Below are 12564 nucleotides of genomic sequence, written 5' to 3'. Positions count from 1 at the left end.
TGACGTATTTATGCTCATAATAGCACCAGAAGCCTGGGCAGTACTATGCTAACAGTACCACAGGGAAAAGACATGATGCACAGAAGCTGTACTTACAAAAGAAATCAAATAAATTTACTTGCCTCATCATCACTTCCCAAAATGGAGAGCTCTGAAATGTACGTCCCTGGGCATCCCACACCTGCTGGTGTCTTAAGAGTCATAAGCAACACGTATAAGGTGCACACAGAGATATGGGTATTGTCTTAGCTGTGATAAGCAGCAAAATCCTGAGAATCACGTGTGCCTATTTGCTAATAGGGCCAAGGGGGTTTTGGATTGCAACTTCCTGACCAAGCTTTCCACAAACCACAGCCAGAGATGGCTTCCTCCTCATGTAATGGCAACCTCCTTTTATAATCTTCCATGTATATACTGTCAACCCAGATCTGGACGCCTTGTAAACAACAGCAGCCCCTGAGGCAACTTGGACTGGAATGGGTTGCCCAGGGCGGTTGTGAGTGCTTCGTCAGTGGCAGTGGTCAAGGCCAGGTTGGATGAAGCCTTGGGTGATATGGGTTAGTGTGAGGTGTCCCTGCCCATGGCAGGGGGTTGGAACTAGATGATCTTGAGGTCCTTTCCAACCCTACCTATTCTATGATTCTATGACTTGGTGGTTCTGCTTTTCAGAATGTTCTGTCTGGCTAAGGAATAGGAATATTCCTGATATTTCCCAAATCTGAAGCTGCCCCAATTTTTGTGGGTAAATTAAAAATTCAGTGAACTAAAGAGAATGGATATGTAGTAATTTAAACATTCATTTATGAGACAGGAAAACATTGATTCCAGGCCCAGCTCCAATTATTTCTAGGTATTCTCCCAGGACAACACTATCACCCAAACTTTTTTTCTGATCATAATCCTGCTTCAAGAGGTGAAACCTCTATCTATTGCATTTATGAACCCAAATAATAGCATCATCTGCTGAAGCCTTATGATCCTATACATACTTTATCAGGTGTTGGGATTGGCCAATATTCCAGCCTTGGCACCTTCTTCCAAGGAGAGTGAAGCTGTATGATACTCTCTGAATTATCAGTGACTTCCTAGATGCTGGGTGCAGATGGGACCAGCTGGACTAGGCTCTGTCCTCGTATTACACCTGCAGTGCTAAACATTTTTCCTGCTGTCTTTTGTCAGTATGAAGCACATCTATCAACCTTCAAGCTACCAGTATGGAGCATCTGTATGTGTGCCAATCACTGCAGATATCAGCAAATGCCACAGAACAAATGAAACACTTCCAATGATAAAAATATAAATTGTTATAATTCAAGCTGAAATGCCCAGCTTTGCAGACAATTAAAATCCACATACACAGTACAGAGAGTACAGAAAGGACTGCAAGGAATGTATTCATAAGATAGAGAAGCAAACACTGTATAAGAAAAAGTGAATCATAGGATTCAAAGAAATACTGCACATGATATCTACAGACTTTAGATTTTACAAAACCCCTTCACTGAAAGTGTTCTTGCATGAATCATGTACAATAGTACTCCTCGTAATCAATATATAGCATGAATGCAATTCCCTGATTTTCCAAATTGTAATTTAAGCCCTTCCTAACCACCCTACTGGGATGAGCACCAAGGGCATCACAAACTCATCCCCCAGCACTCTGTGTACACTTTCACAGCAATCTGCACTACTCTTTAAATGGTCAGTAGAAAGCCCTGGGTAAACACGTCTCTATTTTGAAGGATCCACCAATAACACTGTTACAAAACCTGGTTTATCTGCCTAGAAATACAATATGATGTAACTGGCTCCTAACATATGCAAAAAAGCAGACAATGGTAACATCTATTGACCCTTTTATAATAGACTTTGAGGGTTTTTTTGCCAAGCAAATCTAAACCTGCATGAACCACTGTTCCTCTCCAGCTCTTGTGACACTTCTTGGTACTCATGGAGGTTTAGCTGGGCCATTAGAGCACACCCACCCAATGTGAAGATCACCAACTAGAACACCCTCAAGGTGAACAGTTTTCGGCTCAGTTGGTGTGTTGGCATAGCTCAGCAAAGGGAAAGGAGCAAAGCCAGAGCCATCTTGGAAGAAATGGGATCTCAGATTCTCACACGCAACTTGTGATAACATACCTCACTTGATGACACGGGTTAACATATTCCCACTTAACATAATGTATTTCCAGTGCTAGCTGGAAGTGGTAAGGTTGGAAGTCCTGCTGATCATTTTCCACAGCTAAGAGTCAGAGAATTGCTCTTTTGATCCTTCATCATCTCATCATCCTTCAGTGAAGCTGTTCAATAGCAGACAACTATCAACTATGGCTGAAGGTTAGAAACCATGCTATAAGCAAGCACTGTCTCTGCATGACTAATGAATCCATTAGCAGTACCTGAAGGAAAACAGCAGGAACTGAAGTCAGCTCCCAAAGTGTCTTATATCTCATGAAGAACAAAAGAAAGCAAATTGTTGAAAATTGCCCAAAAGGATATGACACATTGTTCACCCCATTGTTGACAATTTTCTAGCAAGCTACCAAAAAAATGGATGGTATGCAAGTTAATATTTGTTGTGATGTTGCCATTTTAAGAAGGTATAAATAAAATTTGGATGGAATAACTGAAAATAGTTTGCTTCAGACTTCAGTTGAATATATTTTCAGGACCATCAAAGAAATATTGAGTATGTCATATGCCTTGTTTCCCCTTCAGAGAACAAAAATGAGAAACTGAAGCAAAGCACATAAGGAGATAGGCTAACCAGCTAAAAGAGAAAGATCTGCTTTACTTAACCAAATGTCAAGGACGGCTTCAAAAGTAAAAGAAAAAAATCTTAATTAATACAAGCTATTAAATAATTCGGTTCTGGTAGAAGGAACACATGATACCACCGTTTCACATCTCTTCCATGGGTTCTGATCTAATCTTCATTTAGAATGAATCATACTGATAGCATGGGGAATTTGCCTTGAGTAAGGACAAAAATTTGGCCTTTGCAGAGTAAAACAGCAACACCAGTCTCATACACTGTTATTATAGATTGTTTTATTAATCCCAACGGTGGCTAGTCCATCAGAAAAATGTGTTAGTAATTTGACAAAACTTTATTTATAACTTCTCTAAGAAATTAACAAAACTGAGAATGACTTTGAAAAATTTGACTGTCTTCCTCTTGAGATTTAACTAGCATCAGAAAGGGCTCAAACTGAAATATTCATAACTCAGTAGTACATAATTTGTAAACTTGTACTTTATATCATGTACAACTTTCTCTATCCTAAAGAGCATTTTATATTTCTTGTTAACAGTGAATGCAAATAATGCTCGGTGGAATTCTGCAGTGACCTTTGTTTTATTACAATTACTGCATATTTATAAATGAACAGCTACACTCCAATTTGAGAGCTACAACTTTGAGTTGGAATCCTTTGATAAAACACAACTGAATAAACTTCATAAATGTAATTCCCTAAGAAGAGAAAAAGAAAGTCTCCTCTGAAAATTCCTCTGTGTATACCAACACACAAAGCAGATTTTTCCATGCTTTTGCAAACAGAAAACTAAACAAAATAGCAATATGGATAGATTTGAACAGAAGAGGATAAATTGCTTCAAATAAAGCACAAGAACATATTGAATGATCATATAATCATTATAACATATAATTATACATATTTATATAATGTATTATATAAATATAGAAAATGGAAATACGTAGGTATAAAACACCACATAATAATAAGAAATGCAGTACATGCATTATGTCATAATATAATTACATGTAACGTCACTAAGACCCAATAACCAAAATCCCACTATGTAAAAAGAGTCACCATTAACTTCTGTTAATGGCTGTTCTACCCATGAATGCTTCCATGTTTGTCAAAAGCACAACCAAATCAGAGAGCGAGCTCTAAAATACAATGAACATATTGTACACTCTGCCCACCCAGACAAAATGTAGTAGAAGTATTTGAAGAAAAAAGGCACAGCTTACTGGTAAGAGAAAGGCAGATAAAGAAGGCATGATGGAAATTGAAATATTTGATGGCACAGGACTCATTATAGAGTCCTTATTCACTGGAGGCAGCAGCAAGACAGTTAGAATTCTGTTCCTAATTTGGACGTGCTTTGACTTCAGTGTGAACATTTAATTTCTTTATATACCTTCTTATTTATGTTGTGTACTGTTTAGAGTGGATGTCTCTAGAAGTATTTGTCCTCAGCCAAGAGTAGGTCTCCCCAGTGTCTGACGTACAATAATGCACATAAACTGAGGTTTTAACCAGAAACGGCAGTTTGGGGAACCAAAATCCTGGGTTTTTTTTTTTTTTGTTATAACACAGCTTCCAACATCATATTTCATGGAAGCCATGAATGTTTTAAGCAAGAAATGAACTTATGAAAAATGCGTACTCAGATCCTATACAGTACATTTGTGACGTCTCAGAAGGCAAACACTTGAATGCATAGGCTGACCTTTACCACAAAGTAAATAATACTCTGTCTTGCTAGTGTGAGAGGTGCTAAACAAAATACTGATAGAATCTGTGATACCAAGAAGTTAATCACTCAGTCATACATAATATATATAACCAAGTATATTAACTAGGAGCAAAGCCCCATATACAGGCTTTTTGTAGCATAAAAGAAATTCTCTGAGTATCAAAGAAAGTATTTGAAAGTATTTGAAAATTCACTGATGAATTGATCCAAATCCCACCAAACTCAATACACATAGGTGAACTGCTGATTACTCTTGCACACAAACTTCTAAATTTTGCATCAAAACAAGAAGTTTCATAGTTTACTGAAGGAAATCAGGTGGAAATTATCAGTACAGCACAAACTCAAGTACAATAATTACTGGTAATATATAATCCCTGAAAACAAAGGTAGGGCTTATTGATTAAAAGATAGTTAATGAATGTTTTTCTATAGTGCATCATTTCAAACAACAACAACAAAAAAAAGAAGATAATGTGAAATCCAACTTGCATGGCTCTGATATAGCAGAGTGGACCTCTGATATAGGTCCAGAGTGACCCAAATATGTACTAGGAACCTAAATGCTTTGGGTGATTGTTTTCTTTTAGCAAAGTAAGTCAGAAGGGGAATTATATGAAGCACAGTGGAGTCACAGAAACACAGAATCACAGAATCCCAAGGGCTGGAAGCGACCTCCATAGAAGATTTTGAAGCAACTTCCTTAAACTGGGAACCAGACCCATAAAGAAGAAACACAATGTCTCTGGCTGATTTTATGTAAGTTTCCATTAGGGTTTTGGCCATGAACATTTTAGGAAGAACAATATCCTCGTAAAAAAATATTTAAAGTGAAATTATTTTTCTTTACATTCTAGATTTTCACTGAGGTCAAACTGCTCATAACTGCTCATGACCTGCATGGTAACAGGTTACGTTAGTATATCAGTTTTAAGTTTTAAAGCAGTATTTTATAACTCATACTGGAAAATAACTTCCACACAAAATTAAAAAGCCTGTCCTAGTAGTGCTCATCTCCCTTTGTCCCTTTGAACTCATGGATAAAAGAACCATTGCAAGCAGCAGGATATAAATACTATTAAGACATTTCCAAGTACGTTACCATACTGATTCAATACTCTGGACAACAGGTTTTTTTATTCTGAATTTTCTGAATTTTTATTTAGTCTCAAATAGTTGCTGCACACTAAATATTAAATATCCCTGTAGAAGTGTACAGTTGTTAGATGGCATTTTGTAATTTTTTATCTTCTCAGACAAACCCTGCACTGATTTAACAATTTTAATCTTCTGATGGAGTCATGATATGACATATTATTCATGCTTATGAGTTTCTGACTAGGGATGTCCAGCCTACTCAGCCAGCTAGTGACTTCTGAGTATGTGATGAATACTGTAAGTTCATCTTGAATGTGTGCAATGGGAGGTGGGCATTCATGGAATGACATCCAAATAAATGTATACATGCCATAAAAGCTTAAAAAAACTCTCTGCATCCTACACTTTACTGTTATTCTACAATGTACCATAAATTGTTTTAAAGAGACATGATTCTGTGACTACAGTAAATCTTCTGTTAAGGTATCTCTGTTGTTTTCAGATCTGAAATCAGGAAAAAAAAATCAGTTGCTGAATCCAGAGATGCTAGTAGAGTGAGCTGTTAGAATCTGTGACAAAGTTGACCAATGCTGCATTTCTAGCATATTAAGAAATCCCTACTGCAATTATTTTAGACTGGCTGAATTAAGATATGTAAGATTAAGGCTGGAATGACAAATGCCAAGATTTAATTAATGTGAATACCCCCTCTCTTTTTTTCTGTTGGATGAGTAAGATGCCAAAAAAATTACTTTCATTGTTTTATGACGGCCTCTGTCAGATATGACAGTAAAACACAGTTTCTAACTCTTGTAAAACCCCACAATAATATTATGGCTTTGTAATGGTCCCAATAAGAAAAGACATTTCTACATTCTTAGTGTCATCATTCAGAAAATTGAATGGATTGACTACATGCAAAGGCTTTCCAGGTCCGCTAGGACTGGAACTGAACCTTGTCTTATTGACAGAAACTTCATGAGGTACTTCGGTCACAGCACCGAAGATCAAGTAGACAAATTCCCACAAGGCTTTAAATTCAGGACCCTGACAGAGTGTTCATTGAGATCTGTTTGCTAGTGCTTTGGTTGAGGCTAAGCATCTCAAATGTAAAGCTATGGAAAAGTATCAAGCTACAATGAAATTGAGTCTTAGTGAAAATGTGGCGACACCACAGATGATCTGGCTATGGAAAAAATGCTGACTAAACTGTGTATTTCCAAACCATTCTATTAAAAAAAAAGAAAGAAAAAAAAGAAAAAAAAGAAAAAAGCTTCATTTTTTTTTACCTAGTTCATTTTATTGCTCAACACTTCAGCACTGTTAGAAACACAATCATCCATTGTATACTTGTCACATCTTTTGTAAAATGCAACACTTCTTTAAGAAGGAAAAATACTGATTTTCAACCATTTTCCTAAGCTATTTATTATATTCAAAGTTGTAAAAGTCTTCAGAGATTCAAAAAAGAAACAGTAGGTTTTAATCTAAATGCTCTCTATTTACCTTATGGTTTGAAAATGTGACTGAAAATAGTTTTGAGGAAAAGATTTCGCACTTCATACACTCAAGCTCCATGAAAGCAAATCTGAAGGATGGAAGGGTATGCATAATACTGCAGAAAGCTGTCACGTCTTTGCAGTTCCTTTTGGAAAGTCATTGCTAGGCAATGTCAGTAATACATGAATTCATAAAACACCATCTTACCAAGTCTGGAGCACTTTCACTGTGTTAGGCAACCTCTATCCCCCTTCAGACTCAACTTACACTAACAAAACTGTACTCTCAGCTGCCACTATGAACTCTGACAAGAAGAAACCATTCTCTGAGTTACTGGTCAACCTTATTTTGGCTTCCTGTGCCAATCTAACTTGAAACAGGCTGCCCGTGAAAAGAAAATTTGCATGACTTGCCTAAATGTCTACTGACACAAGTGATGAATTATATTATGTTTGAGGCAGGAATAGTCTACAGTTTGGTCCCTCAGTCAAACCTCCAACCAAACCACAAACCAGCTTTATACATACAAATGCACTGACTCGTGCTTGATAAGTGTGACTGTATACATCTACAGAAAACAAAGGCTCAACATACCTCTCCTGAAGATTTCTAGCATTCTGAGGAAAGGGGGAAAATGCTTTAAATAATGAATGGCAGATGAAGAGCATACTACTACCGAGAAGTACTGTGAGGCTTAATTTGCTAACTGATTATAACTTTCAGTAACAATCTCATGAACAATTTCCAAAGCGCATTAAGGTAACTAAATAAAACATCAAAATAATTATATTAATGTCCAAATTCTCAGCAACACCAGAAAAACACTGAGTACAGTGAAAAACAAGTGAAGGAAACCTTCCAGCTATCAAACCACATTTCCACCCCCTCTAACAAAGCCATTTCTCAAACTCACACCCAGGAAAACCCACAAGTAGGGGCAATAATTAAAATATGTCTGAAATTGGAAGCAAGATATGTTGGAAATGTGTTTGAAAATGTAAGGGGGGGGGAGCGGGGGGGGAAGTGTTTGCCCTTAAGCTTCCTCTGTCCTTTCCACTAAGCACATTTCAGAAATAGGTGCTTTAACTGGGGGACACGCATTCCCCTGGGACTCGGCGTGGTTTTGAGAGCGGCACGGTGCATCCTCTGTGCTCTCACTCTTCCTGCCCAGCCCCACCGACAAGGTGGCACCTTAAGATGGAAATCAGGGCGGGGGGAGGGGGGGGGGAGGGAGAGGATGGAAGATGCGCCTTCCTCCAACCGTGGGAGTGAGTGAGCAGCGCACAGCGGGAGCACCTCCTCCGCGCCTCTGGGGCTGCGGCGTGTTTTATAACGGGCTCCGCGGCTTCCCCGTGCCCCCGATGACAAACACGACGGAGGTGGGGAGCCCCTAACTTCCTGGACCTGCACCCTCGCAACGCTTGGGTCTCCCGCACAGACCCGGCCCTGCCGCGTATGCTCCGCGGCAGCGGCTGCCTCCTCCCCCTCTCAGGGCGCTCGTTAGCTCTGAGCGGTGTTAAATACCGTTCCCGCCGCTGCATGGGCCGCTCAGGGAGGGGAACAGCGGGGGAGTGCTCCTCAGTTCAGACCCCTCCTTTCTGGGCTCCGAGCTGTTGGGTGCTGAGAGGCGCTGACCCGCAAGACATCGAAAGGGTCCCTCATCTCTCCCTCCCTCCCCCCGGCCCTGCCCGCGGCCGCTGGCACCGGGGCAGCTGGAGCGAGTCCAGCTTTTCTTCTCCCACAGCACTGGGGCTTGGCTGCCCTTAAAGAAAATCCTCTCCTAACAACGTGTCAATGTTACATTCCTCCACAAAGCAACTTCTATTAGGGGGGCTGGGAGCTTGGCACTGCCTCGCCACAGACTGGGAGCTTTGTGGCTATGCAGAAAACAAGGAGAGAGAGAACATTTCCTGCATTAAAATGCAATACCCTGGGCTCGATGATTTATCCCTTGCCGCATGGGCACATCCCCCCCGCCTTTTCCCCATTCCCACATGGCTGCTCTGAAGGACCCTTTCACCCACAGGTTCAGCCTATGCTTCCCCTGCCTCCCATCCCTAGTTTTTTTCCAAAATCACCCTCAGACCTCCCCAAAATGTCAGAAGGCAAAATAGGAGGCATGAAGCAGAGAGGCTAGGGAGACGGCTGCCATTCTAATTGCTGGACCCTTTGCCTTCCCACCCTTCCACAACCCTCATGTTTCCAGTGGGGACATGAAGCAGCTGCTGGGACCAAGACATCAACTCCCACACACTAATACTGCCATGAGATTCGGAGCCTTGTCTCCTGGAGCGAGGGCTGCCTGGAGAAGGTGTGCAGCAGCAGCCTATAGCCCCTTTCTAGAGCTCCCAGCATGTCCTGACTGTGCAGTGCTTCATGTCTCTAGGCATCTTAGGCACAGGATTTACCCTGAAGAACTGCATTTGCTTTTGGGTTTTTTTTTAGATTTGTTGAGCTTTGGCCCACTTCAAACCAGGTGTCCTCACCATGGTAAATCTCTTCGTCTTTTAGTCAGATTGCCCACATCCCTCTGGAAACATTTTCCTTGTGAAGTCAAGGGATCATGTAAAAAGAGCCAAGATTTTGTAGTTGGGTGGTTGCAGTAAAGAGGTGGTGAGGGGGAGAGAGATTCCTGTCTCACCACCTGTGGGCATTACTGTAAGTGGGAGCTGAAAACAGATGGATCTACTTACGAGAAGCCTCAACAGTGCTCAGCAGAACTACATACTGAAGGTTAGGCCAGTTTAGAAATAAGAATACAGCCTTCCGTGCCCTGAGGGAGAGTGCATCTTCTCCAGCCCTTTCGCCTCCATCTATAGGCAAGCTGGAGTGGAGAGCAGGTCAAATGAATGTGAGTATTGAGGAGAGCTGGACCTACACATTGGTGTGGGATTTAGCTCACACACACCACCACCACCCCCCCCAGGAAGAACCTACCTTCTTTAGGTGGCCGTTTGGCTTCTCTGGTGAGGTTGCAGACCTGGGTGGTTTGCAGCTCCTGGGTCAGGCAACCCTCCGTCTGCTCGTTGAGGGGCAGCACAACGTTGTTGAGCAACACCAGGGACTGGTCGTCTATTCCCCATTCTCCCAAATGCTGAGGGCAGGTGCATTTTGTATACATGATCCCACAGGACTCGGTTCTCCCATTCTCAGATTTCAGGCAGCTCTCCAACCAAGTGCATAACACATGGCACCCAAACTGGCTTGGGCTCACCTTGTTCAACACCAAAAACTCAAAGAAGGATTTTTGGTCATCTTCTTTTTTGTGTAATCCTGGGAAATCGATAGGATAGACACGGCGTATCTGAATAAAATTCTTATCATACTGCAGAAATACAAAAGCAGTCTTGGAATCACAGAGCTGCATTATAGAATGGTTATTTTTTAAAAGATCCTTTATTTTTTCATGGGAAAAATGATCAAACTGATAAGCCAAGAGGGAAAAGTTGGAGCAGCTGAAGTCCTTTTTGGAAAATTTCAGGTAAATACTATATTTGGTCGGATCTGGATTTTCAAGCGTCCAAGTGCAGTTTGTGAAGTTTTTAGGAAACATTTCACTTACAGAATACGATCCATAAATGACCCCCTTCACCAGCGTGGAACACCAGAAGTCTTGGGCAGCATTAAATCCAAACATAACCAGTAGATAGGTGGAAAATATATAAATCAGCAAATTACGAACAGCCTTCATCCTAAGTCATTTGGCCTGCAGGAGATGAAATGAAATAAAAATGCAAGTAGAATTCTTCACGCATAGAAAACCAAACTCCTTCCAATATTCGAGCCAGCTGTTTTCAAGCTTGCAGTTCGAGCCCCTTTCAGAAAGAAGGGCAGGTAATTTGTATTTTATAAGGCGAGGACCGGGACCGCTGCCGTGAGCGCAGCGCCATCACGTGGCCGTCGCAACAGCCGTGGCCTCTACAGTCAAATTGAACAAAACCAACATCTATTAGATTATTAATAGGAATGTCCTCTCCTGTCTAGGCTATTGTCATCATGGCGAGGACCAGAAGCGCTCAGCTTAGGTTAAAGCCCAGGCGCCTCACCCCGCAGAATGATAAAAAGGCTTTTTATTTATTTCTTTCTTGAAAAAGTAAATAAGTAGCCTGGTATAATCATATATCTGCATATACAACATGCACATGCAGAATTCCACCAGTACAGAACACAGAACAAGAAAGCCAGTAACATCTCTTGTTATGTGTTATTTTTTTCTATTAAATCTGAGAAGTAGCTGTGAAGAATTACAGCTATAACTAAAACCACACATATTATTATTTGCTACAGATGGGAGGGTATCTCCAATATGCCTACATGCCCTCACCCTAGCCACCCAGTACACAGAGGTCCCCATAAAAAGAAAACCCAGGCAAGAAATGCTGAGATTAATGTACTGCTAAAATTTTGAGGCTACTGGAAAAAGAAACAAAGACAGATGAAATTAGTGCTGGTCTGACACTACCACTAAGTGCCAGCTTTTTTGGATATTAATTTCAATGTGCTTCAACCCCTAAGGATGTATAAAATGGATCACTGTATTAGTACCTACAAGCAGTAGCTCTATATAGCTGTCAATGCTACAGTAGGATCCCTGCACCTATTGAACTGCACTTGCCCACTTATTACAAATATCTTGTACTGTCTGATTAGCTCCTGCATTTTGCAGACATGCGTTTGAACGATGAAAGACATATTACATTTTCTCTGCTAGTATCTCCAAATAAAGCTGTTTTACTGCACCTGCCAACTGTCACAGCCTCCACATGCTCTATTCTCTTAACAGTGGCCCAGGTTAATAAAGTGAATCTTAGTTATATTTACCTCTGTAACGTTATTCAAAAAAATAATCAAATTGAACGTTTTCAGCATTAACCTTTAAGAAGTTGCTTATCTCTTACAAATGATAAGCTTTTCGCCTTCTCCTCTTAAATGCAAGCAGACAGAAGTGATGCCAACCCAATTTCGAAACTCTCTAGATTGCAGTCTCTTCCACTGTTGCTCTGTAAGCAGAGGCAGACACACACACACAGAGGCACTGTTACTGAGTTTTGATGTGTGTCCTTGCCTAGCTTTTCATCTCCTCACCAAACAGCAAGGCATCTTCTGTCTCCCATTGCATAACACACAGCAAATCACTGGATTAAGCTCCCTTGAAGAGATTTCTGTATCTCCTAGATTATAATTCGAACTCTGGATCTTGAAGAGGGCAAAGCAGCACCCTTTTATAGTGGAGGTTTAAAAATTAAAAAAAAAAAGGGGGGGGGGGGGGGGCCATGGGGAAAAAAAAAAAAAGGCAGAGCTGCTCCTGGGTCTATCCACACGGTCAGATTTCCTTCTTTCTGAGCGTCCGTCTCAATGAACAACACGGTCCTCCGTCTCCAACAGGCTTGGTACAGCATTTAAGGTTTTAAAAAAGAGAAACTTATTGGGAATTCTGGAAACAATTTCCCC

At 40.8% G+C, this 12564-nt stretch overlaps 1 protein-coding gene across 1 annotated transcript in view; it reads right to left on the bottom strand.

The window, feature by feature from the left end:
• The window catches only part of ADGRB3 (adhesion G protein-coupled receptor B3), a 461694-nt gene extending 450798 nt beyond the window's left edge, over positions 1-10896 (bottom strand). The window contains exon 1 of the mRNA XM_013130073.2: positions 10051-10896. Coding sequence (XP_012985527.1) covers positions 10051-10804 — 754 coding nt within the window. The 5' untranslated portion in view covers positions 10805-10896. The remainder of the gene's footprint in view (positions 1-10050) is intronic.
• Positions 10897-12564: the final 1668 nt, after the last annotated feature.

This window comes from Melopsittacus undulatus, chromosome 3 (genome assembly GCF_012275295.1).
Source record: "Melopsittacus undulatus isolate bMelUnd1 chromosome 3, bMelUnd1.mat.Z, whole genome shotgun sequence".
NCBI classification, from domain to species: Eukaryota; Metazoa; Chordata; class Aves; order Psittaciformes; family Psittaculidae; genus Melopsittacus; species Melopsittacus undulatus.
Note: the sequence above shows the minus strand (reverse complement) of the source record. Positions and strands in the feature narration are given on the sequence as shown.